This window comes from Elgaria multicarinata, chromosome 5 (genome assembly GCF_023053635.1).
Source record: "Elgaria multicarinata webbii isolate HBS135686 ecotype San Diego chromosome 5, rElgMul1.1.pri, whole genome shotgun sequence".
Classification (NCBI taxonomy): Eukaryota; Metazoa; Chordata; class Lepidosauria; order Squamata; family Anguidae; genus Elgaria; species Elgaria multicarinata.
Window position 1 is genome coordinate 109,435,197 of NC_086175.1, and position 26,856 is coordinate 109,462,052.

The window sequence follows — 26,856 nt, forward strand, 5'->3', positions numbered from 1 at the left end:
AGGATCACACAGGGGTTATACAGCCAATCTTCGTGCTGGGCTCTTCTTTCGGGTTGCCACCTTAATGCTTGTCCACAGAAATGTTACAAAGGCCTTAGCTAGACCAGGCTATATCCCGGGGTGATACCCGGGATCCCTCCCTTGCTCTGGGATACAGCCCTAAACTTTGGGCCTGATTTTTCCGCGGTCTCGGGCTGAGCCTGAAACCGCGGGGCGTGTAGCCTGTTTCTGCGGGTTTACTCGCGCAGAGCCAGGAGCTGCGCCCATCGGGGGTAGTGTGGGGGGAGCAGGGGAAATCATTTTTTTTTAAAAGAAACTCACCGTCAGTCGCTCGAGTGCTCCTGCCCTCCTGTCTCTTTAAAAAAAAAAAAAAAATGGCGGGCGCGACGCCTCTCTTCCTGAGGTCGTCACGCCTTACGTGTCAATGGGGGTGAGATCTTGGCGTTATTCACAATGTGAGGTCTCCCCTCCTCTCCCCCGGACTTTCAGGTAGGTCTAGCTAAAGCCAAAGTAGCAGTTTCAGATTATATCTGCTCCAGGTATAATCAAGTAAAGAAACTGAAAAATACTTGTCAACGTTAGAATAATTGCAAATGAAATTATTTTTTGAGCAGAAAAAAGAGTTGAGCTTTTCACACGACATAACAGCTCAAATGAATCTGAGCCAGATGCAACTTCATGCAGGAAGATGATGACCATAGAAGTTAACATCAACAGATCTTAATGCTGTTATAGCGAAGGAAATTTGCAAAATTAGCCTTTTTCATGGTTAGCCTGCTGGTAATAAGGAAAGGCTATTTTTTAAAAAAAAGTGGGGGATGGACAGACCAATTTGACTCCATAGAAGGAGAGATATTACAAGGTCAAGTGACTTACTTTTCAGCCATATCCAATAACTCCTGGGAATGAAAAGGTCTATTTTGCAGCAAGCTGGGCATTATAACTTTTAGTATGTTGTTTTTGTATGCTGGTCTGAAAGTCCTTTCAGCCAATAATTTGTTTTGCAATACTTTTAAAGTTCAACCTTATTTTTACGGCACCAGCAGTTGCACGGGCATCAATGTATATCTTGAGAATATGTAGAATGAAGGTAGTAGTTGCTGTTGCATATGAATTACTTTATTTTGTACATGCTTTTCTGGGGGCCTCTTCACCTAAAAATATGTAACATAGGAAATGTGACAAACAGGTGCTTGAAAACACTATGCTATGTAGGAGTACTTCTGAGAGCTAGGATTGGTTGCAGTTCCCTGCTGACTATTAACTAGGTGTACAAGTGGCAGAGCAATCCTATGATGGTGGTTGTGGGGAGATTCTGTGTCCACTGCCACTTTCTAAACCGTGCTGGTATGGAAGTGGAGGCGGCTTTTCAATTGAGGTTCTTTTCCTCCCTTTGCCCCTCCCGCTGTGGTCAAGGTAGGGGAATTATGCCAGCTCTAGGGGACTCCTTTTGGGGATGTGTTGGAGAATGAGGAGGCTTAGATGCTGTGGTGTCTCCAACAAAATCCCCACACTGCCGTCGGGACAGCTATCCCTGCAGAGCTTTCCAGAGGCGCTCCGGTGGCATAAGTGCCATCCCACTAGTGGGACCCCCCTTTTGCCAGCGAAATGGCACTTAGCCCTCACCTGGTCTTTGGCAAATTGGTTTGCTGGAAAGTAGCTATTAAGCAAGTGGTGTAAGGCACATTGCAATTTCATTAGCACATGCAGACGGATTGCAGAGGTCAGAATTCTTGTTAAAATGGGTGGTTGCTGAAGGAGCTCAATACTCGTCTTGAAAGAAAACTGATGACATTTATTAGGTAGATAACTGTGGTTGATGCTCCCATGGCAATGCTTTCTATTGATAAGGTGTTGATATTCTGACTTACTGTAATGCAGCACGTAAAACACACACTCTCTTCTTGTCTGCCAGTGCTGCAGGAAAGAGACCTTCTGTTCAAGTGATGATGCAATTTGTGTGGCTTGTTGCAAGTTCTGCAGTGATGGGAGGTGTTTGGAGAGGAATGTGGTCGGAATAGTTGAAAATTGTGGGCTTAATTCCAGAGTGGGGAAAAAATGAATGCAGGGCATTCTGTCTGGACAGAGAGGCGGAGGCAAAAGATGTCCATAGGTTTAGAACATAATAGCATCGATTGTACAGTGACTTCAAAACATTGTGCAAGTACTTCAGGAAATCTAAAGGGAAATGTCAAAAAGCATGTTGTTTGTGTGTGGTCTACAGGGAACGAATATGCAAGTACATTTAAACAAGCAACACACTGTAGAGAGATCTCGCTTCTGTTGGCTCACACCTTTCTTAGAATCACTTTCCCAACTCATAAATTGGTGTGCTGAAAGCAACATATGTAGTGTGGGGGTGGGGAAGGGCCCAGTTTGTTCTTGGGCCAATGAACCAGTTATTTATTCAATTATTTTCATTTATTGAAACTATATACCATCTATCATTAAATTTGGTTCCACAGCAGCTCTTGATATTTTAAACAAACAACAAAAGAAAACAAGGAAAACAACCAGCAGATAAAAATAAAGCAGCTAGAAATATATTTTTTTGTAATGCATGCATCTTAGTTTATGGGCCCAATAACTGAATTAGACCAGTGAATTAGATGAGACTGGTTGTGCAAGCTTGGCCGTTTCTCCTTAGAAGAAAATCATATTGAGTTCAATGGGGCTTACTGTCGGGTAAGGAAGTCTAGGATTGTATCCTTCAGCAATATTTATTGACTTCTTGCTGCCTCCATTGCCTGCTCATCTAATTGTGTGACCACCTTTTTGTGGCGTTCTTATTCAGGCTCGTGCAACATGAGGCCCAAGGACTGATTTTGGCTACCTCTCTGTGATTATTTGCACCCCCCTTCTGAAATTCCAAATATCTTTTGTTTGCAAACATTCTTAAAACATTGAAGCAGAACTTCCCCTTGCAGAAGGCATGCTGATTCCTACTTGAAAGGGCTGTTCTGTGTTGAATGATGCCTTTAATCGTGCTTTCCACCAATTTACCTGAGGCAGAAGTGAAACCTAACAGTTTCCTCTGTCTCCCTTTTAAAAATAATGCTGTTACACTGGCTGTGTTGCAATTCTCCAGATCCTCTCATTGCTGATTTTTGTCTAAGGCTGTTAAATAAGCCAGTTTGAGGCTCAGGCTTTTATGTTGCCCTTACCTCTCCTTCGCCCATGTGGCTAAGAGGAGTTAGGAAACTTCTGTTTTGCTTAACTTTGGCTTGTCATTTCATCTGAACAGACTAACCGTGGGTATTGCTAAATATGGTTTGTTTGAAACATGCCAACTTGAAAACACGTTTTAAAATTGGCTTGTTTCAAACAAACCATAGTTAATGCTAACCAAAGTTTGTTGGTTCAGTTGATGACAAACTGCAGTTAAGCAGTGAGTCCTGTTTGCGCATTTCCACAACAGACTCCGTGAGGTGCAAGATAATTGGCAGTGGTGTAAACACCCCATTGGATCCCACTCACTGAGCTATATTCATTATCAAGTCACCATACAAAAATTATAAGGCAGCTGCTTAGAGACACAGGCCTCAACCACACCATAAAAATGTATTGAAGTCAGTTCACAGGTACAATCCTAGCTGCGGTATGTGGTGGTGGGTTTGCAAAGTGGTGCATTATCTTTCACTTACAAAGCTCGGCCAGCTTGCGCCTGCCAGGGCAGGAAGTATGGGGTGGGGGTAGGGAGTTCCCCAGTTTTTCTCCCCCCCCCTTTGGTTCCTATGGGGGGAAATTACGCCAGCTTCAGGCTTGTGTGTGATCTTAAGGCATGTCTGGTGTACAAAGGAGCCTTAGATCCAGTGGGTGCAATGTCATCTCTGCGCCTGGAAATATTGCCAGTGATAGATTTCTACCTGGAGGCATAGCAGGGGTCTCCATGTTGGCCATGCTCCGTCTGCAGAGTTCCTTTCCACCACCGGGATGGGGAGGGGCACCAATGCCACCACAAGTCCAGCCAGCAGATCTGGGGGCTAGGATGGTTCTTCCTGAAGCTCAAAGAACCAACATCACCAAAACACTAATGATGGGAAAGCAACCTGGAATAGACAGGGCCTGAAATGTAGGGTCCACGAATATTTTAGTAGAGGGCATGGAGTTCCTTAGTGTGGAGCCACCACTGAGAAGGCCCTGTGCCTAGTTCCTGCCAACCTAATTGATCTTCTTGGTGGGCAAACAAACAGTGGCCCTGAGGGTGATCTTAATGTATGGGCAGGATCATATGGGTTAGGACAATCCTTTAGATAATCTGCACTCAAGAGATGTTGGGTTTGGTAGAACTGGTTGAGCCTACAGTCATGGTTATGGGAGCATGTGAAGCAGAGTCAACCAGTTATGTCTTCAAAATTCATGTAATGGGCATGCAATTAAAAAAAGAGAAAAAACTGGTCCATCATTTGTGGTTGGAACATCCAACTCTTCCATATACAGTAACAAATTATTCTAAAAAAGCACAAATCAAAGAAACCAAATTATTAGAGAAACTGTCTATTTTTTGCTCTTACCAGTCCCTTCTGACAATTGAGAATGCAGGAAGCTAACTAGGAGAAAGGTTAGCGGCCAGCTCTTTCATCCTTCGCTAAGGAATCTACATCAAACGAAAAGTATTTATCTTTGGTGACGGTTAGATTCTTTCTCCACCTCACCCGCTGTTGCTGGAATAGAAGTTGGGGTTTGTGTTCGTTGTTTTGGGTATAGCAATACAGTTTAGTTATAACCCACAGTCCTCAAAGTGTGTTTCCTAGGGAAGCATTCAGACATGGAATTGGAAGTCTGCACTCACCTTTATTAGTATTTGAAGTCTATACTTAAAAAAAGAGGGAAAACACAGAAAAAGGTAAGAATGAAATTTAAATCCTGCAAGATGAAAAACTGAATTATTAATTAAATTTCATATTTCGTATTTAGCATCCTTCTGCTAGGCTAGGCATGGGGAGAGTCAAAAGGCTATACAGGGCGGTGAAGCATCATCCTGCCCTCTGCAAATCCTGTCCAGCGTCTCCCCTCTGCCCAAGTTTCTGAGGTTTTACTAGGCATGCCTTGAAATGCATAGGTTAGTTGGGTGATTTTGAATCTTTTGTTTACGATGAAATAAGCAAATGTGGTGTAGTGGTTAGAGTGTTGGACTGGAAGCTGGGAGTTCTGGGTTCAAGTCCCCGCTTGACCATGAAGCTCACTGGGTGACTTTGAGCCACTCACTGACTCGTTGCCTAACCTACCTCTCAGGGCTGTTGTGAGGATAAAATGGAGAGGAGAAGGACTATATAAGCTGCCTTGGGTTCCTTGCAAGAAGGGAAAAGGTGGGTTATAAAGGTAATAATGAATAATAAAAACAAAATAAATAACATCTGCTTCTTAAAAGGAAAGAAAATGGACGTTTTGGGGGTTCTGAATTGTGCATCCAAAATAAAATGTCAGTGCTGTCTGATAGCATCATGCACAAAGTCCTGCTTTTAATTGGGTTAGAGGTGAGGTGCCCACTCATCCTGCCTGCACAATCACCTGCCCCAGGTTGTAGCTTCTTGTAGGGTGTGTTTTAGTTACTGGGCGTCACAAGTCGTTTGACCACAGCATAAATCAGTTACTTGAAGACAAGGATCACCGCTTCTTCACAGAGTTAGGTGTGTCGGATTGTAGGCTAGGTGCCCAGAACTTTCCAGAAGTAAGGCTGGTAATTACTTGGCAAAAAAACATGTTTCTCCACGTAATGGAAAGTAAAACATCAGTGCTGTTTCATTGATAGCCATAAATATTCATAATTTCCTGTAATATTGAATGCATGGCTTATGCATTTAATGCTTGAGAAGTTAAGAAGTCATATATCTCCCCCAGCCTCCAGTTCCCAAGCTGCCTTACCCAGAAAAGTAAGATTATGCTGGAATGATATGGACATTTATCTGGGAGAGAGTCCAGCTGAACTTGGTGGCGTTGGCTTCTGAATAGAAATGCATAGGATTGGCACTGTAAAATTAAGTGTATTTGTAAAGGAATTATGAATTCTATTTTAAGCCTTCTCCAGTTTGGTGCCCTCCAGCATCCCCGGCCAGCATAGCTGGAGGGCACCAGGTTGCAGGAGGCTGGTGTATATAATTCATCATATTTGCATTACATTCAGATTTCATTTTTAATCACATATATTTTTTAAAAAAGCAACACTTAAATAACTACTTTTTTTTTAAAAAAAAAAAGTAGGCAAAGCAATACTATGTCTCTGGGCAGTGGGGATCCGTGGTTCTCCACTGCCAATTCCAAAGCCCAGTTGGGCTTGTGCCAGCCAGGACAGAGGGTGTTGTGTGTGCACGTGTAGGGGGCTATTTGATGTAGTGGCTAAGGTGTTGGACTGGGAGTCGGGAGATCCGGGTTCTAATCCCCACTCTGCCATGGAAACCCACTGGGTGACTTTGGGCCAGTCACAGATTCTCAGCCCAACCTACCTAACAAGGTTGTTGTTGTGAGGATAACGTGGAGAGGAGGAGGAGGAGGATTCTGAACGCCGCCTTGGGCTCCTTGGAGGAAAAAAGGCGGGATGTAAATGTAATTAAAAAAAAATCTTTCTTTTCAGCTTAGTTTTTGGCCTTGGCTGTCCTTTGCAAAATTTGAATGGGAAGGAAAATCAGATTTCAACTTCAAAGATGGTGTACTGTTTCTCCCTTGTCAGGAAATGGAGGGCTTTTGATCCAGTGGATCCAAGGCCTCTCGCAACCCATCCACTCCTCCCTCACTGTACCACTTTTGGAGCACCAGTGGCAGAAGAGGCATGGCGGTGGACATTTCTGCCTGATAATCTGGAGAGCCGCTGCCAGACAATGTGGACAATACTGGGCTAGATAGACAGATGGTCTGATTGTATATAAGGCAGCTTCCTACGTTCCTATATGTTTCAGTGACTATCCTATCTTGCAGTATCCTAAGGTCCCTGGGACATCCTCCTAGGGTCTTAGAATCGTGCCCTTATTTATACATATAATTTAAAAAAATAATATCCAGTTGTTAAAAATTTAACTTATTTCCACTCTGCCAGTTAGTGCGCCTTGGATGGCTTTGTGCTGTTTCTGTTAGCAGATAGTACTGGAGGCTTGAGAAGGTGGCCTGTTTTGGGGAACAAATAGGCCATTTGCTTTTGGAGAGTTTCTCCTTGGGAGACTTTGAAGTTTTGAATAGGTTGAAATGACCTTGATTCTCTACCATCCCCTTAAAAAAATGCATTTAACTGATTTGGATCAAACTTGATTGTCTCCAGCTAATTGTCCTGCATTTGAGCATGTGTGTGTCTTATTTAAGTATAAGGAGATCTAAACTGTTTTGAGCTATAAAGCTTTACAGCCAGCTTTCAGGAACCCTTGCTTTAAATGAATTGTGCACTTTTAAAAAGCTCTAACTAAATAAAACTATTTCTGCATATACCCCTTGAAGGTCCAGAGGATTACTGATTCAGTTTCCTTGTCTTTTTTACAGGTTTCATCAAGAAGATGGCATGCAAGAGACTTGCTGGTGTTGGACAGCAATTGTTACGTCGGAAAGTGGTAGACTGCACAAGAGAAGACACCCGGCTCTCGCGTTGCCTTAATACATTTGACTTGATCGCTCTTGGCGTAGGCAGCACACTTGGGGCAGGAGTTTATGTTCTCGCTGGGGCAGTGGCCCGAGAAAACGCAGGACCGGCCATTGTGGTCTCCTTCCTGATAGCCGCTCTGGCTTCTGTGCTGGCCGGGCTTTGCTATGCAGAATTTGGTGCTAGAGTTCCAAAGACTGGATCTGCTTATCTTTATAGTTATGTGACTGTCGGTGAACTGTGGGCTTTCATCACCGGCTGGAATCTAATTCTTTCCTATGTCATCGGTGGGTATTTTTTTGTGCATTTGCTCCATTTATTCTAAAATGCAATGCGAAACATCTGTATTATGCCCTGTTTTTTAACAGCAGTTTCCTTTTGATAGTCCAAAGCCCATTGTTATTATGTTGTCATAGGCATAGGAAATGTGCAATATATTTGGATAAGGAAGACTGGTTAACAGACTTGGATTTGGATAGCGAATGAGGGAACACTGCCACTAGAAAAAGAACAAGGCTTTAGTGCCCTAAAATCAAATGGCTTAAGAGTGCCTAGCTCTAGATTTGTGGTTGAAGTTTCTGTCTTGGTTGTGGGAGAAGCTTAAAAAGGAGAAAGCATTTGTCCAAAACTGTATGTGGACTGTTCTTGCTGTATTTATCCCTCTGCATGCAAATAGAACTGTGTGTTTGGATTCCTCAGCTAGATTGGAGCCATATACCTTGATGGCTAGCAAGGTCCCATTTTGTCCACCAAACACTTGTTTGAGGAGGCAGGGAAGCTCAATCCAGACTTCCACCTCTTTTCCTCTCAAATAGGCTGTCAGTATTGACAGAATCAACATAATGACCCTCTGTTTTGGGGTAGAGGGCAAGTGCAAATAAATGCACATACATCTGTAACGCTTATTTTAAAAAATACGTTTTTGTTAATGTTTTTCAGAAACTCACTCCTCTCACACAAAAGTAAATATTAATTCTAATGTAAAATAATAAAAGGGGGAAAAACCAATCAACAAAACAGAAAAGAATCAACAGCTTCTAGTTGTCTGTAACATTACCAAAAAGTAAGTGGGAAAGGTGTACCTTGCAGTCCTTTCTAAAGGCAAGTAGAGAAGTGGGGTTTTGAACGTCAAAGAGGAAATGGTTCCACACACCATTGTCACAATTACTGGAAAGAGTTTACTTCTGGAAGATGCATGTACTCTTGGAATGCAAAGCAGGGCCTGACAAGAAGCCTGCAGGAGGGCTTGTGTTTTTTTCTTATTTCTTTCGTTAAAGAAGTAATTTACAGACGAGTCTATGTAGATGCAGAATATAGACCCATAAGTTATACACTTTGTTTAGATGATCATAACTCCACTAATTAAGCTGAGATACATGGGCAGCCCCTTCACTCCTTCCTCAGTTGCAAGCTGTGATTTGACCAGGAAGCATCTAATTAATCATAGCTTCCCATTTCATCCAAACTGGGATGCTATGGTTACAAACTTTGGAATAACCCAGGATATTGAACAATGGTTTAAAGTTGGTTTAAGATCCTAACTTTTGATAACCGTATTTTCCGGGCACAAATGAAACAGGACACTATGATTAATTAGACTCTAATTATTAGAGGCTTTCCGGTTTAATCATACCTGAGCAAAGAGGTTTTGTGCATGTGGAAAAAGCTCATGTATATCTTGGCTTAATGAATTGAGAGATGATTGATTGTCTGAAGTGGTTCATAGATTTAAATATTAATATTAGGGGTTAAAGGTAACATTCTGTTGGAAATTAAAAAAACGTAGAATTAATAAGATTAATAAAAATTAATGAAATGCTTCCATGTAAAATATTCCTCTGCGTGGAAAGCAAACATGTTCATTTGAGGGCTGTTATAGAGACTTTTCCCTTAATGTGCTAGGATTGTTGTTAAAAACTCAGAGGTTTTTAATAGGGGAGGGGGACATTTTAAATATGAGATTCTGCAACCTGCATTCTGAAATGGCATGGTTTCCACATGACCATATCCCATAATTATGTATAAATTGGATCAAATACATCCATGAAACTAGGTTGATTTTATTAAACCAAATATCCGTGCAGTTTGTGAAATTTACTACATTTTATTTTGCTGAATGTTGAGAAATTAGTTTCCTTTCTAGCAAATTAGTGTCCCTCTAGAGAAATGTATGTTAGCTTGTATTAATTTAGAAGTTTTGTTATTTAAATTCCCAGACAGGAAGCCTAATTTAATATGTTAAGATTGCATCACCTGCACAGGAATACCTTTAGGGAATTCTACATCATTATAGCAATTGTGGTTTAAAATCTGCCTGAAGCAGTTTTTTCCTTGGCAGTTTCTGGAATGCAGCTGAACAATGTTGGTCTGAAATGATATCTGAACTATTTAGTACAATCTTCTGTGGGAAATTCTTGTATCAAGGGCTGGTCATTTAGCTCATGTTAATAAAAACATCGAGGTGGGGAGAAATATTCTTGGTGTTATTTTTTTTAAAAAAAACTTAGTGAAGCACAGCATGAAGTTATCTAAGAAGGGAATTTGTTCACAAAAAGTAACAGGAGTGGTGGAGTAGGAAGGGTGTGGAGGTAATGTACATTGAACTTCAAACGCTCCTTATTTATTTACATCTTCTTGGTGTTCATTGCACATCATTTTTGGTATTTCCTTGCTTTGTAGGCATTTATAGATGTTGAAAAACACAACTCCTGTTGATGAGAGAATAGCCCCCTGCGAGTCATTTTATGTTGTTTTCCTACAGTTGTGTTTTTCTTCTTCATTCCACTTTTCCTTGAAGTTCAAGGATTTAGCACTGAATTTGTAAAATATACATTCTGAAAGTGCTCAGGGACTATTCAAATAGGCTGAACGGTGCAGTATATGAATTTATGGTATTGTACTACAGAGTATCTTAGTCCTAGCTCAGAGTGCTAATCTGAATTCTGGGCTGTAGAACACAGTAATCCTCGTTCAGTTTGTAACTGGGCTTGACAAATGAAACTATTTTTCCTCCAGATCAAGAAACAGCTTGCTTTATTCTGAGCCCTATTAGTATACTAGAGTGAGCAGATACAAAAAGGGGCAGGGCTCCTGCAGCTTTAACTATTATGATGAAGGAATTTCACCAGGTGCTGCATACATACACGTGATACCTGCTGAAATTCCCTTTTCTATACAACTGTTAAAGATACAGGAGCCCTGTCCTCCTTTCCCTATGGTCACCTACTCTTGGAGAAACTGTAGTTTTCCAGGGAGGTGGAAAGAGACTTCTCTCTTTCTGACTTTACAGACATGTAAGTGTATGGAATAGGCCTGACTTCTTTTCTTGTTCTGATTAAAATCTGAGATTGAGTTCTCAGGGTTGTAATGCTTGTCCTGTATTTAAAGCAAGCACCGCGAGTTGCTGAGGTTCCTATTCTGCGCTAGGAATGTACAACTCTGGTGATACTTCAACTTAAATTTCTGGTTGTAATTGGCTTCTTAAAAACCTAGGGTAGCAAGCCTCTGAAGGTCACGCTTCTCTACTCCTGAGTACAAAAGGCTTCTGTGGCTGAGCCAGTTCATCCACAGTCCTGTTGAATTTATGGGAGTAAAATTGTTGTTCACAAGACTAACAGTGGCCTGAAGCCAAGTAACGTAAGCAGCAGTAAGGATGGGGCAATGCAAATTTGAGAAGAAGAGAGTGGTCAGCCTTGACTTGCATCTTTGTGCAACCTGTTTTTCTTGCTTGACCACTCTCCAAAATCAAAACAGTTACTTCCAGAATCCTGAGACTGCTTTCTGTTGCACCAGCCTGAAACTAAGGCCTTAACTAGACCTAAGGTTTATCCCAGGATCGTCTCGGGGTCGTCTCTGCCTGATCCCTGGATCCCCTGTGTGTCATTTACATGAACAGGGATGACCCCGGGACGATCCTGGGATAAACCTTAGGTCTAGCTAAGGCCTAACACAGAACTATCCTTTCAGTTGTACTATAAGCAGTAGTAGAGTGGAGTGAAGGCTTGCAGGGGCCTCTCACCTTGAGACTCCTTTTTACCTTTCTCTTTAAAGAATCTCCACCATGAACACAGTCGGTATACGGCTGCCCACTCTGTGGATTATTTTTCCTTTTTGTTCCCACCATTGGGCATCACCTTTTTAGTTTCTCACTAGTTCTATGATTCTCTGATCCTTCTTGGTCCCACAGCAACCAGCTTGGCACTCTGTGCTCCTTTTTATTCACTTTTTTTTTTTTACCGCTGCCACCATATAACTCATTACCTTACCTCAGGTACTTAAAGAATCCAATCCAGCATGAAACATAATAACCTTTATTTAACAAGAAGTAAGTTCATGCAGTTCATTAAGCTTATGGTTTCATTTGTTTCAGTACTTAGTTGTTACAATACATTTGTCATGTATCCTTGCCTACTCTACCCTCTAAAGTCAAATCTAACTCCTCCTTCTCCCTCTTATTCCCGAAACAATAAAACGCAGACCCTGCACGAATCTAACCTCTTCAGCAGACTAACCCTGACACTCTCTCTCCCCACTGCCAACTACTAACTGATTTCAACTGTCATTCCCCCTTCACACACTTGAATCCAACAGCCAATCAGCATTCACTCCAACATTCTATTCACTCACTCCCCCTCCCAACAGAATTAACTACACACCAACCCTACCATATGAAGTCTAAACAGCATTTACATCACAGATAAATAGCATAAAACAGTGAAACATCACACATACCCTTCACACTTTTTGATTGGCAGGAACACCCAACACCATCTGCCACTTCCCACAGAATTCCCTGTTCCCTCTGAATTTAGCTGAAATCCTCACAGTAGCTGGGCAGACATAGAATCATAAAATAGTAGAGTTGGAAGGGGCCTATAATTTTCTCAGCAATAGATATATAGTTGTGAGCTATACCTGTTGTAAGGCAAAGTATTTGGGGGTGGCCTGGTTCTGAAGAGGCAATTAAGACCCATTACCTTTACAAAAGACCTGCTTGTGGAAGAGATGAAAACTGCAAGAAGTGGTTTGTTGATATGGGATCAACACAGCGGGCTGCATTTTTGGCCTTGCCTTGGCAGCATGGTTATGGAGGCTGTCATGATGACTGGCTGCACTTCAAAATCTACCCCTACACCACTGACTGTATCCTAAAGGCAGATTTTCCCAATTAGAAGTTGCCCCCATTAGAAGATGATGGTTCTATGTGGTCAGCTCCCACCATGCCCCTGTACATTTTTTAATGGGGAGACTACATTGGATGATGTGGTGTTGTGGAACCTGTTCACCAGAGGGCTTACTTTACCTGCTTTACACCAGGTCTCATGCTTCTTATTAAAGTTTTCCTCTGGGCCAAATGCCTAGTGTTTCATGACCTGCCATCACCCTCTGTATAATATCCTACTCCTGGGTAGGGACCACCTGCCGAGAGTATTTCTTGGGCAAGGTCTCTGCTCCATTAGGGTGACCATGTGGAAAGGAGGACTGGGCTCCTGCAGCTTTAACAGTTGAATAAAAAAGGGAATTTCAGCAGGTGTCACTTGTATGTATCCATGCAGCACCGGGTGAAATTCCCTCTTCATCACAATGGTTAAAGCTGCAGGAGCCCTCCCCTCTTTAATAGTGACCAGGTAGAAAAGAGGGCAGGGCTCCTGCAGCTTTAACTTTTGTGATAAAGAGGGAATTTCACCAGGTGCTGCATGTATACAAATGACACTTGCTGAAATTCCCTTTTCAATACAGCTGTTAAAGATACAGGAGCCCTGTCCTCCTTTCCCTATGCTCCACCGCCTCTCAATTTATGTGTACTATGAATCACCTAGATAAAGGGTGGTTTATAAATAAAGAAAATAAAGAAATAGTTCCAATGTGTTTATTCTTTTCACAGGAACATCGAGTGTGGCCAGAGCATGGAGCGCAACGTTTGACGAACTTATAGGCAAGCACATTGAGCACTTCTTTCGACATTACATGACCATGAAAGCTCCTGGCGTGCTGGGAGAATACCCAGATGTCTTTTCTGTTGTTATTATCCTAATCTTAACAGGTGAGGAAAAGCAAAAGAGAAAAAAGCTGGTTTGGGAAGTTTTTGGGGACTTTGAGTTCATTATCCTTCCTGTGCTCTCATCGTTGACTTTTGCAGGAAGAGCAAACGCCCTCATTTATTTTGGCTTTGTTTTTAAAGCCTTTTTGTTTGCTTTAAGTGTTGGGTTGCCTTGCTGAGGCAGTAGTAGCTTTACAGCTACTCCTGGGCACCTACCCTTTGAAATGGCTTTGATAAGTCATTTGAGCTGCTTACATGAAAACGGGTTAAGAGCTGCGATACTGCTTTGCAACATACATGAAATAGCAACTTTTTTTGATGGGAGTGCAGGGTGGAAATCTTCGAACATTGCAGAAGAATTTGGATTTGTTACTCTAAACTCTCGCTTTCATAATCTGCCAATTCATGTAGTGCTCCTGCCAGGATGATGTTGCAGGTTGGGGAAAGGATAGAGCTGCCATCGTGCTGGTGGATGGCTATTTTAGAATAGTCAGAACATTAAAAAATATGTGGATTTCAATGAGGGCAGAGTTCATTCTTAAAAAAGAAAAGAAAAATACCCAACCCTGAAGTTCCATGTAAAATGGGCTGAATTTGAAACCAAGAGTAGTGGGGGGCGGAGCCGGACGCCATGACTGGTAAGATCTCTCCTTAAGACCTCCCGATTCGGGAAGATCTGGAAAGCTAATTATCTCATTTTAAAAGGCATGGGTCGTTAATGAAAAAGAAGGCTGATCATTATGAGTGCTAAGAGAGGGTGAAAATCCTGTTTTTGGAAGCAGACTCAGAAAAAGGAGGGAGGAAGCAGCCCGTTCCTTGGCTGTAAACAGATGGAAGGAGGGGGGACTTGAAAAACGAAACTAACTACGACAGTTCTCCCGTCTCCTAAGTCTGATAAGCGGTGATTTATACTCCTAATCTGAGAGAAAGGTTTATTTGGCAGTAAATTCACCCTTTAAAAAAGCACCGAAGAAGAAGTGTTTATTTTGCGGAGAATGAGAGATGGGTGGAATGTAACGGGACATCGACTCAGAGTTAAAAATAGACCCATGCCGTACGTTAGAAAAAAAGGGAAAAAAACCCCGGGGAAGGCTACTTGGCAAAGAGTTCATCCTTCTAATCATAATTTGGCCCGTCTTGAGAAAGTGTCTGTAGAAAAAGACTTACAAAGTTCAGAGTGTGATAGCGACGGATCTGTTAAGATGGCTGAGGGTTCTGGCACGGTGCCAATTTCAGCTGCATTGGAAGAATTGAAGAAACTGATTCTGGATAGCACTGCTACTTTGAGCAAGAAGATGGATGTTAATGAAAAGAACGCAGCAGCACGAATGGGGGTGCTTGCAGATAAGATCGCGCAAAATGATAGAGAGATAAAGAAGCTGGATGTGGAAGTTAAAGCACTTGTGAAAAAACAGGATGTCTTTGAAAAAAGTTGTGAGGTAAAATTTCAAAGTCAAGATTTACAGTTGATCCAACTTCAAGATCAGGATCGGCGTTGCAATGTACGCATTAAACAATTTGCTGAAGAACCAGGAGAGGATTTGAGAAAAATAGTTTTGAAGTGGTTCAACGATATGATGCCAGATTTGGATATAAAAGACTGTGATATTGAAAGGATCCATAGTGGGAGCAGCAAAGTATAGAGGATCAACCAGAGACATTCTTGTGAGATTTGGCAGTTACTACAAAAAAGAGCAAGTGATGAAGAAATTGAGGGCTATGGTCATGATTAAATATAAAGGCAAAGCAGCGCAAGTATGCAACGATCTTTGTCAGCAAACACTCCAATGGAGGCGCAGCGTTAAGCAAATAACTGAAATGCTAACAAAAAATACAGTGAGATATGCTTGGGGTTACCCTGTTTTTTTAAAGTTTTCCTATGCTGGGGGTGAACACAGAGTAACCTCTCTGGAGCAAGGCAAGGAGCTGCTGAAGAGTTTGGGGTTATTTAAGGATGCAAGTCTTGGAGCTGGAGCTGGGAATGGAGCCAAAGCCGGGGCGTCTGGGACGGGGTAAATGGGGAATGCTGTTATGAGATAATTAATATGATAAGTAGTTAAGTACAGAGATCTAGCCGTTAGGGCGGGGCACCGCCTCCCCCCTTTCCCCTAAGTTAGATGGCCGGAGTAATAGACTCACGGGGATATGGGGAGGGGGAAAGTAGTGGGGGGGAAGAGGGGTTGGGGGGGATTAATAGGGTGGGAGGGAGGGGGATGAAGGGGGGTTCAGGGTTTATTTTTATATTTGTTGTTGTATATGTTTATGAGTTGCAGAGCACACGGGATCGGAAGGAAAATCAAAAGGGTGATTATGAATAAGAACATTAAAGTATCAACGCTCAATGTTAAAGGTCTGGGGGCAGTCGTGAAAAGGAGGAGAACAGAACAAATGTTAAATAAAGAAAGATCGGATATTATTATGTTGCAAGAAACACACCAAAAATTTGATGGCGTAAATGAAATTCGGACAAGGTGGCCTGTTTATTATGAAAAGTCATTAGGGACGTCAAAAAAAAATGGAGTAGCAATTTTGATTTCAAAAAAAAGTGGATTCATATTGAAAACTGTAAGAAAGGATGATAATGGTAGATATCTTATGATAAAGGGGCAAATAGAAAGTGAGCAATATACATTAGTAAATGTTTATGCCCCTAATGAGAGACATAGAGAGTTTTTTATGAATTTATTTAATGAAATAGAGGAGTTTAGGGAAGGATATCTAATTTTAGCTGGGGATTTTAATATGGTAATGGATAATAGAGTGGATAGATCAAACCCCACAAATGTGGAAAAAAGAAATAATATTACTATATTGAATAAACTAGTAAAAGAAAAAGATTATGTAGATTGTTGGCGTTTACTGAATGGCCTGAATCCGGGATTTTCTTATTACTCCTCAGTTCATCAGACATACTCTAGAATAGATTATATAATGGTTTCAAAAGAGTTTGCAAGTAAGGTATGTAAAATGGAAATGGGGGTAATAAAGGTAACAGACCATGCATTGTTAAGTTTAGAATTTACAGTTAAAAAGAATTATAAGGAAGCGTTTAGGTGGAAACTAAACACAAAACTTTTGAAGTATAATAAGGTGGTAGAAAAAATGCAAAGAGAATTGACAGAGGCTTGGGAAATTAATGAGAAGGGAGGAACGTCAAGGGCAGTAGTTTGGGATACCATGAAGGCAGTATCAAGAGGGATATGTATTAGGGAAATGTGTAATTTAAGAAGGCAACAAGTAGCAGAGCAGGAACAATTGGAGGAAGAGATTAAGAAAATGGAGAAAGATTATTGGCAACATAAAAATAAATATAAATTAATAGAAATACAAGCAAAGAAAAAACAATTAGAAAATTTAAATTTAGAGGAGGTTCAAAAGAATTTAATATATATGAAAAGGGAGTATTTTGAAAACAGTAACAGGAATTCTAGAGTGCTTGCCAGGCTCACACAAAGAGAAAAAGCCAGGAATGGGATAGGGATTTTGAAGGATAAACAAGGGAAGTATTGTCATACAATGAAGGATAAAGTAAAGATTTTTCAGGAGTTTTATCAAGAATTGTATAAGGGAAAGGATATTCAAAAACAAAAGTTGGAAGCTTATATAGAAAAATATATAAAGAAGAGAATAAAAATAGAGCATAAAGAGTCAATGGAAAAGGTAATAACTCAAGGAGAAGTAGAAGAAGTAATTGAGAATTTGAAGCCGGGTAAATCACCGGGGGTAGATGGTTTAGGACCAGAATATTATAAGGTTTTTAAAGGAATTTTAATACCAAAATTAATAAATTTGTATAATTCCATATTGGAAGGGGATAGAACGCCAGAATCATGGGAACATTCATTAATAATTTTAATACCAAAACCAGATAAAGATTTGACTGTCCCTGATTCATATAGACCTATTTCATTAATAAACCAAAATGCTAAGCTTTTTTCAACTATTTTAGCAAGGCGGTTGAATAAATTTATAGAGGAATACATAGGGGAGGACCAATGTGGATTTGTGGCAGGTAGACAGATGTCTAATTTAGTGGGAAGAGTATTAAATGTAATACAGGTGATAAATAAGTCTAGGGTTAAAGCGGGAATTCTGGCATTGGATATTTTTAAAGCTTTTGATTGTTTGAGCTGGCAAGCTTTAAAGATGGTTTTAAATAAAATGGGGTTTGGAAATAAATTTAAAGCGATAATAGAACAGTTATACTCTCAAAATACAGCCGTAGTGGTAGTGAATGATGGTGTGACAGATAAGATACGACTAGCCAGAGGGACAAGGCAAGGTTGTCCGCTCTCACCAGTCCTATTTGTAATGGTAATGGAATTATTGGCGAATGCAATACGAGAAGGTGAGGAGATTGAAGGAATAGGTAGTATGAAAGAAATCAAATTGAATATGTTTACAGACGACACGTTGTTGACGATAAAGAATCCAATAGAGAAGATGGGGAGAATTAAACAGCAATTGAGAGAATTTGAGGATATTACGGGGTTAAAAATAAATTGGTCTAAATCAGAATTGATGTTGTTTAATTATACTAAAAAGGAAGAGAAGGATTGGGAAGAAAGGGGAAGAGAAATTAGAGTTAAGAATCAGATTAGATATTTGGGAATAAAAATTACGCAGAAGCTAGAGAGTTTAGAGAAAGAGAATTTAAATGTGTTAAAAAAAGAGATTTTAGCAAAATTGGAAAAATATAAAAGGTTGAATTTATCTTGGTTTGGAAGAATAGCATTAATAAAAATGAAGATTTTAGCAAAGATAAATTTTGCGTTCAGGATGCTACCAATAAAAATTTCAGAATCAGAGCTAAAAAGTTGGCAAAGGATTATAAATAATTATTGTAATGGTGATAAGAAAGCGAGGGTAAATAAAAGTAAATGGTATTTGAGCCAAAAAAAGGGAGGATTGGGTCTCCCGAATATTAAATTATACTATGTAGCTAATAGATTAAGATATATAGTGGAGGCAATTACTGGATTAGGGGAATTAGATTGGATGGAAGAAAAAATTACGAGTAATATAGAGACTAAATTGGAAAATGTATTTTTTATGGAAGGAAAAAAAATGGGTGGAAAGTATAAATAACCCGCTTTTGAGGTCTCACTGGGAAATTTGGAGTAAATATAAAGGGGAGCTGCTTCCAAGCAGCTCTCCTTTGTCGCCGGTAATAATGTTGAAGAATTTCCCGGTGGAATTAAAGAGTAGATTAAGTAAAGTTTTAATAGAAAAAAATAAAATGAAATTAAGGGATTGGTTAAGAGGAATGAGTACAAGAGAGGATATGGAAGAGGTTTTGAAGGATATTAAATTAACTTGGTTAAATTATAGACAATTAGAACAGTGGACTAAAAAGTGGGTAAGAGATAATGGAGAGTGTAGAGAATTAACAAAGTTTGAGGAACTAATAGTTAAGAAAGATAATGAAAGGGAGAAAAGAACAGTGTTAAAAGGGCTGATGAGTGAAATATATAGAATATTGGTGGAGAAAGGGACGGTGGATAATTCGGGTAAAATGGTTTGGGAGACAAATTTGAAGGTACAAATAGGACAACAGGGTTGGGAGGGATTATGGAAACAAAGAGCGTTGAGAAATATGTCAGTAAGAATAAAAGAATTATTTTAAAATTGTATGGAGGTGGTACCTAACTCCGGTAAGATTGAATAAGATAAACAATCAGCAATCAGAAAATTGTTGGAGAGGTTGTGGGGTTAAAGGAACGTATTTGCATATGTGGTGGGAATGTAACTATGTTCAGAAATTGTGGAAGATGGTGTTTTTGGAGATTGAAGAAATTGTGGAAATGAAGATAGAACGAACACCAAGAGTTGCATTGCTGTCACTATTTGAAGAAGACTTTAAATGTAAAAAGGAAATTAAGGAACTGATAACGAATTTGTTGATTGCAGCAAGATTGATTGTAGCTAGGAACTGGAAGATTCAAGGGGAATATTCTATTGAAGAATGGTATAAAGAAGTATGGGTTATAGCTATTAATGATAAATTAACAAGTAATATTAAATGGAGAAGAGGTATAGCTAAATCCAATGATTTTGAAGGAATTTGGAAACAGTTCCTAATATTTGTGTTTTCTAAAGGAAGTGGGAAACCACCAGCAGAAGAAAGTATGAGATTCTGGAATCAGGAATGAGATCCCGAGGTGGGGGGTGCACTTGTATGTTAATTTTGATTATGTTATTAAGATAAGATATTATGTATTCAATATTCAACATTATGCAATATGTTGTTGTTGTTGTTTTTTATGTGGAATGTAAATGTGTATGTTTAAGTAATGAAAGAAAATAATAAAAAATTATATATATATAAAAAAAGAAACCAAGAGTAGTTTGTTTGTTTGTTTTTAAATGAAGTTCACATAAACAATTTTTTGGTGTGTTTGACATTGGTTGGACTGGTCTTGTGAACGGTCCCAAGACATGTCAAAACCGCAGCTTTGCTCAAGTCAAATTTCCCCAGGTATAGGTCACAGCCAGAAAGCCCCTTTAGAACAGCCTATAACCTTACCCTCATTTCTCCACCCATAACAGCAAATCCTTCATTTCATTGGGAATTGCTTTTGAAAATACCCCCAAATTTTAGAAGTACTCTGTCGAGCTTGTGAATGGGTGGCTATTTTCTATCATCATAATAAGAGGATGTGTGTCTGTCTATTAGCGCCATCACACCAAGACTATGAAACCTATACACCTGCAACTTGGCATGTGTACCCTAGGTTTGTGTACCTCAGGGATACTTTGTTTTTTTAAAAACACAAATAAATTTAATATAATTTAAACATGTCCATATGTTTGAATTTGCAGTCATATCTTCAATCACCAGGTGGCAGAGTTTCCTAACCCTTACCTACCTTTGCAGTTGATAGAGTTTGATTCCAGGATTGAGTAATCGGAAGGGCAGAATTATATAGCTGCCCCTCACACACTGCTGTGGGGCAGATCTCCCTCAGGTGAATGGAGTGGACAGAACCCTCCTTTGTGGGGGTTATAGGGGTTCACATGGCAGGGGCCGTGCCTAGAGGTGCTAGCGGATGTGGATTCACTAGGACAGTGCAGGCAAAATGTGTCCAACTCTGATAGCTGCGCAACTTTAAAGACTTTAATGTACCAAACAAACAAAGGTCTATTTGAACCCACATGAAGGCAAGTACGATTGCTAGTTTGAAATAAAGCAAATGCTTCTAGCATGGGCAACTTTCTTGTAATTGCTCATGCCAGATACCTAAGAAGAGCCATGCTGGATCAGACCAGAGTTCCATCTAGCCTAGCACTCTGTTCACACAGTGGCCAACCAGGTGTTGGCCAGGAACCCACAAGTAGGACATGGGTGCAACGGTACCCTCCCGTCCATGTACCCCAGAAACTGATGTATATAGGCTTACAGCTTGTGATACTGGAGGTATCACATAGCCATCAGGACTAGTAGCCATTGATAGGCTACCAATCATATTTAACGGTATATGAAGGCCCAGTTCACACAAGTGTTTATTGATGGTTGAAACATGAAACATAAAGGCCCTGTTTAGACAACACACTAAGCTACGGCAGGTAAGCAGTTTGAGCTAAACATGATGGCTTAGTGTGTTGTGTGAACCATTCTTAACCATGGTTGCTACATAACCACGGTTTAAACATGCTCACTAACGATTTTCTGCAAAAGGATTAGTGGCTTAACTATGGCTTAATGGCTTGTCTGAACAGGCCCAAACTGGGGTTGGGGAAGTGGGCAGGGGCTACTCCATCTTGCAAGTTCTTTGTGTGAAGCTACTCCCTGTGCAATTTGATCTGTTTTAACCAGGCAGCTGCAAACGTTTTCAAGTATCATACACAAGCACAACTCATCTGGGCATGCTGGATATTCCTTAGAACAAGGATTTGTAGAAGGTAGAGTAGAATGTACTGGTGATTTGCCATAGTCAGGCAAGGATTTCTGGCTCCCAATTGTTTAACAATAGCAAACACAAAATGACTTCTCCCACCTAAATTGGGAGACCCTGGGGTAATCAGGATTGGACTTTAGTGTGAAAGTGACTGTGAGCTCAATTCAGTTCTGGTTCTGGAAACAAATTCCTAGGCCCAGAATGTGCTTAGAGGCACCCTGTTCTTGCATGCATAGGGCCTGATCAGACAACATGCTAAACTAGGGTTAGACTGCTAACCCTTTTGCAGAAACTGGATTGTGAGCATGTTTAAACCGTGATTATGATAGGAATGGTTCACATGGTATGCTAAGTCATGGCTCACATGGCATGCTAAGTCATAATTTTTAGCTGAAAATGCTTAACTACTGTGACTTAGCATGTCGTCTGAACAGGGTCTAAGTGTATGTCTTTTGCACATGGCTCTGGTTGGTGGATCTTGGGGTTCTACTCTGTCATCGTAAAAGAGGCTCTGAGTTTCTAGCAGCATAGCAAATTGCACCAATGAAAAGGTATTAATGCAGCTCTTTCCAGAAACAAATACCTTTCTGTTTGTTCCCACTGATGGTGTTGGAAGTCTTTTAATTAAATCTTTTAATTTTCTAGGACTCCTAACTTTTGGTGTGAAAGAATCTGCAATGGTTAACAAAGTGTTCACCTGCATCAACGTTCTCGTCTTGGGCTTTGTGATGGTGTCGGGTTTTGTGAAGGGATCAGTAAAAAACTGGCAGGTCCCAGAAAACTTCACAGATGCCAAGTATGTGCGAGCTTTATTCTACCTAAAAAATGTGTGTGTACATATGTTTTTGAAGGTTGATTTGTGTAGGGGCACTTTGCGTAGGTGCGTCATATTGGGTATGGGCTAGCTCAGGTATGAAGTGCTCCTGGCATCCTCATGGCAACTTCATGATGCCAGGATAGGCGTTGTTTGTCTTTGCCAGTGCTTCTGCTTGAATGGTTATATGTGCAGACACCCCTGTTCCTGTGATAGTGTCAATGTTGTTTGAGCATCCGCCATTGTAGGAATTGGGGGAAACAGGAATGCAGAAGCCTATGCATGGAGGTGTCATTTCACATAGGTCTCATGTACACCAAGCAGGATATTACATTATCAAAGCAGTATGAAAGAGGTATATAAAAGGCAGGAGCCACACCAAGTAGGATATAGCGGTATGAAAGTAGTATATGGTATATTTTAATGGGCCCCAACAGTTGTCAGTGCACTTCAGTACCACTATAAAGCTGTAGTGTGGCTCCTGCCTTTTATATACCACTTTCATACCACTTTCATAGTGCAATATCCTGCTTGGTGTAGATGAGGCCATGGACAACACCTCCACTTCAGTTCAGTCCAGCTGGTAACCAAGCTCCCGGGGTGACCGTGTAGAGGCAGCCTCTTATGTGACTTGGCCAAGCCAGTTTGACTGCAGTTTTGTAGGTTTCACTTGGTGCATGTTTGCTCTAAACTTAAAATGAAACAAGACGCAGTGGCTCAGTTGTAAGGCAACTGAGATATTAGTAAGGCATCTGGGATATTATGCAAAACTTGCACCTGTGAATAGCAGATGGCAGATCAGAGTTGGTCAAAGCTAGCAAAGATGTATCACTTTCCTTCTGGAAGGTTGTTTCTATGATAAGATCAGGCCTTACCTCCTCCCAAACAACCTCCTTCCCAACCCTGCTAGCCACACAAAGAGCCTTTTGTCTGTCCTGGATTAGGACACTGGCTACTACCCTGCTTGTTTAGGATCACAGCTTCTCTGGAATTTGATTGCCAGGGGCAGGGTCTGATTTCAAAACATAGATGATGCAGGACACGGAATAATGGACTCAAGTTAAAGGAAGCCAGATTCCAGCTGGACATCAGGAAAAACTTCCTGACTGTTAGAGCAGTGCGACAATGGAATCAGTTACCTAGGGAGGTTGTGGGCTCTCCCACACTAGAGGCCTTCAAGAGGCAGCTGGACAAGCATCTGTCGGGGATGCTTTAGGGTGGATTCCTGCATTGAGCAGGGGGTTGGACCCGATGGCCTTGTAGGCCCCTTCCAACTCTGCTGTTCTATGATTCTATGATGATGTAAATTCTTCCTTTCTTTGCCCTATAGTTTCACTTATTTTCTTGATTTTTCTATATTATGGTTTTAATTGTAAACTGCCCAGAGGGCCTTGGCTGTCGGGCATTATAAATATGTAATAAATAAATTGTATAGACACAGGAAAATGTCACTTTTGCTTTAAGAAATAGTGTTAGTAGCAGCAGCAAGAGGATGTTTTGTAATTTCTTTCCAGGGAGCTCAGTAGGGTCCTTCCAAATACATCTGTTGGCCATCCAGTCTTGCATAAATAGATTTAGGAGTCGCTGCTAAGATTCATGTAATCATGCCTCTCAGTTATTCTTGAGTCAATTTAGCATGTCCCCTATGAAGAATATTATGCCTTATAAATTGAATGGATCATGAGACTTCGAAAAGAAACAGATCCTCTAACCACTACACCACACTGCCTTTTATTTATTTCTTCCTTGCTGCCCTGCAGGCCATTGGGGAAGGGACAGATTACTCTTGCTTGAATTCCAAACTGATGGCTTGCAGAGAGCTTTTGACATTAGCCCAAAGGTCACTGGTTGCCCATTCCTGTTTGCATTTGTGTTGTACCCCGCCTCGATCCAGAGGGAGAGAGGCGGGTAACAAATTATTATTATTATTATTATTATTATTATTATTATTGCTACATGCAATTGGCGCATGTGTTATGTCTGATAAACTGAGGCCAGTTTAAACTGCTTAAACTGGAAGTTACTCTAGTGGGATGGGCTGTTGCTACTGTTGGGCCACTCTGCTAATCTTGTGTCTGTTGCGGAGGCATGACTAAAATTAATAGATTATTTGATTACTTGTGGTGAGCTGCTTCTACATGAATGGGTCATCATCAGTGAAAGCCTCACTGTTGAATACGCAAAGAAAAATGACAAAACCTTGAACCTACTTGGAGCAAAATGCACTGGCAACTTCATAATATTTACATTGAGAAAATCATACGATTTACTATACTAAGGCTCTCTGAAACATAAGATGTCCTCTTGTTTTTAGCATGCTGCTATGTGCGAATTTTAACTTGGGTGGTTGTAACTCTATATCCCTTGGCTGAAGCTTCTGAAAAAGCAGGAAGTAGTTACAGGCTTAGAATTTTCTTTAGGGTTTACAAAGCCATGCCGCATTTAATAATGGAAGATCAATAAAAGCCTTCCAACCCTTCCCTGAATAAATCTAACAGGTTTTTGAAGACAGTTCAAAAACTGTCTTGCCCTGGATACTGTTGTTTTATACTGTTGTTTTTATATTTTGATGGTTTAAAATTTTGTATACTTTTTAATGTTCACTGTTTTTAACTTTTGTAAACTGCTCAGAGAGCTTTGGCTATGGGGCGGTATATAAATTAAATAAATAAATAAATAAATAAAATAATAAACTGGACTGTCCAACCAGGTCCATGTCTACTTTCCACTGATTTAAATGAGATTTCCTATGCATGCTTGGAATATTGCAGTCTGAATGTATTGTGGTGTGCTATTTAAAATCTTACATACAGTAGAGTAGTGGAACTCCAACAAATATCTGGGCACATCTAAATGACTTAGGTTGTGGTCATGTGCATGTTTAGGCAGAAAATAGCCCTGCAACTCCCAGTATGGCTGGCTGGGGCATGCTGGGAGTTGTAGGACATTTTTTCTGTCTAAACATGCATAGGATTGCAGCCTTAGACTTGTTTAACAAACAATCCCTTACCCAAGGGGATTCTGGGAATTGTAATTTGGTGAGGGGTCTAGGGATCTCAGCATCGTCACCAAACTACAATTTTCCAGATTCTTTGAGGATTAAACATGACTGGTATTTAAACTGGTATAAAATCAGGACACATTTTTAATATAGATAGGTTTTGGCTATGTCAACCATGTGTTTTGGTGGATGGAGTTCTCCCTGTGTTGCAAGATATCCTTTGACTCAGTCTTGTTAACCTGTGATCTCTTCTTGCTGGTTTTATTTTTAGTAACACAGACATTAAACCTGGTGCTGGTGGGTTTATGCCCTTCGGTTTCTCTGGAGTTCTCTCAGGGGCAGCAACCTGCTTTTATGCATTTGTAGGATTTGACTGCATTGCCACCACAGGTAAGGTCACAGTGAGTAGTCACTGCTCTTTGGTTATGAATTCTTCCCGCATTTGGACCTTTTTTGCATGGTGCTGATCAGGAGAGCATGAGAAAATAAGATTGGGGGAATGGGATCTAAAAGAAAATCATGCTACTCTCCCCTATTAATACTGCAGTATGGAACACCAGTAAGTGATGGCAGTCCTTCATAAAAGAATGAAGGCAATAACTAAAGGCCTTTCAGTTAGCTGTCTGGCTTCTAACTAATTGCTCTCTTTGACTATAATAATAATAATAATAATAATAATAATAATAATAATAATAATAATAATAATAATTTCTCACCTGCCTCTCCATTTTGATCGAGGCGGGGAACAACAGTAAATATAAAATATATAAAACTGAATTAAGAACATAATATACATTGTTAAAACATCCTAAAAACATTCTAAAAACATCCTAAAATCCCCCTGGATAGGCCTGCTGGAAGAGATCAGTCTTGATAGCTTTCTTGAATGCTAATAGACTGTCAAGTTGACGAATCTCCTCCAGCAGACCATTCCACAATCTGGGAGCAGCAGAAGAGAAGGTCCTCTGGGTAATACCCTTCAGCTTAACTTTGACTGACTGAAGTAGATTCTTCCCAGAGGACCTGAGTGTGCGGGGGCGGGGCGGATTGTATGGGAGAAGGTGATCCTGCAGGTAAGGACGCGGTCCTATCGCAATGACCGCAAGCCTCTGAACCTGAAGGATTACGGTCATCCAGAGCAGGATGGGAGATGCCAGAGAGGCGAGCTTCACCTACTCGCTCCTCCTGCTCTGCATTTTCAATAGACAGGCAATTTTCCTGTCTAGCTGGGGTGCTTTGGAGGGGAATGAGGTTGGAGGAGCCTTGGTATAACTCATATTCCAGCCTCTCCAGTTCCTTCCCTGCCCACCGGAATACCCCCTTTACCCGTTCTCTGAGGTTGCATTCTCGACCTCAGAGAGGCAGCCAGGCGCAGCAGTTCTTTCTGTGCCAGCTGTGAGGTTGAGAGCACTGGAGCGCGGATTCCTGGATCTGGTGTCAGAGTGCTGTCTCCTATCTCAGTTCCAGGAATCTGAAATATCCTATGGCCCCCCAGATGCTGTCTAGGAGCCATAGGATTGCTCCCTAAATGTACATATATTT

The 26,856-nt window shown here is 40.7% G+C and overlaps 1 protein-coding gene across 3 annotated transcripts in view; it reads left to right on the forward strand.

Moving 5' to 3' along the window:
• Positions 1–26,856, forward strand: part of SLC7A1 (solute carrier family 7 member 1) — a 55,897-nt gene that overhangs the window by 11,903 nt on the left and 17,138 nt on the right. For all 3 annotated transcript variants that reach the window (XM_063126997.1, XM_063126998.1, XM_063126996.1), the window contains 4 exons: positions 7,465–7,848; positions 13,446–13,604; positions 22,145–22,295; positions 25,586–25,704. In XM_063126997.1, coding sequence (XP_062983067.1) covers positions 7,479–7,848; positions 13,446–13,604; positions 22,145–22,295; positions 25,586–25,704 — 799 coding nt within the window. In that variant the 5' untranslated portion in view covers positions 7,465–7,478. The remainder of the gene's footprint in view (positions 1–7,464; positions 7,849–13,445; positions 13,605–22,144; positions 22,296–25,585; positions 25,705–26,856) is intronic.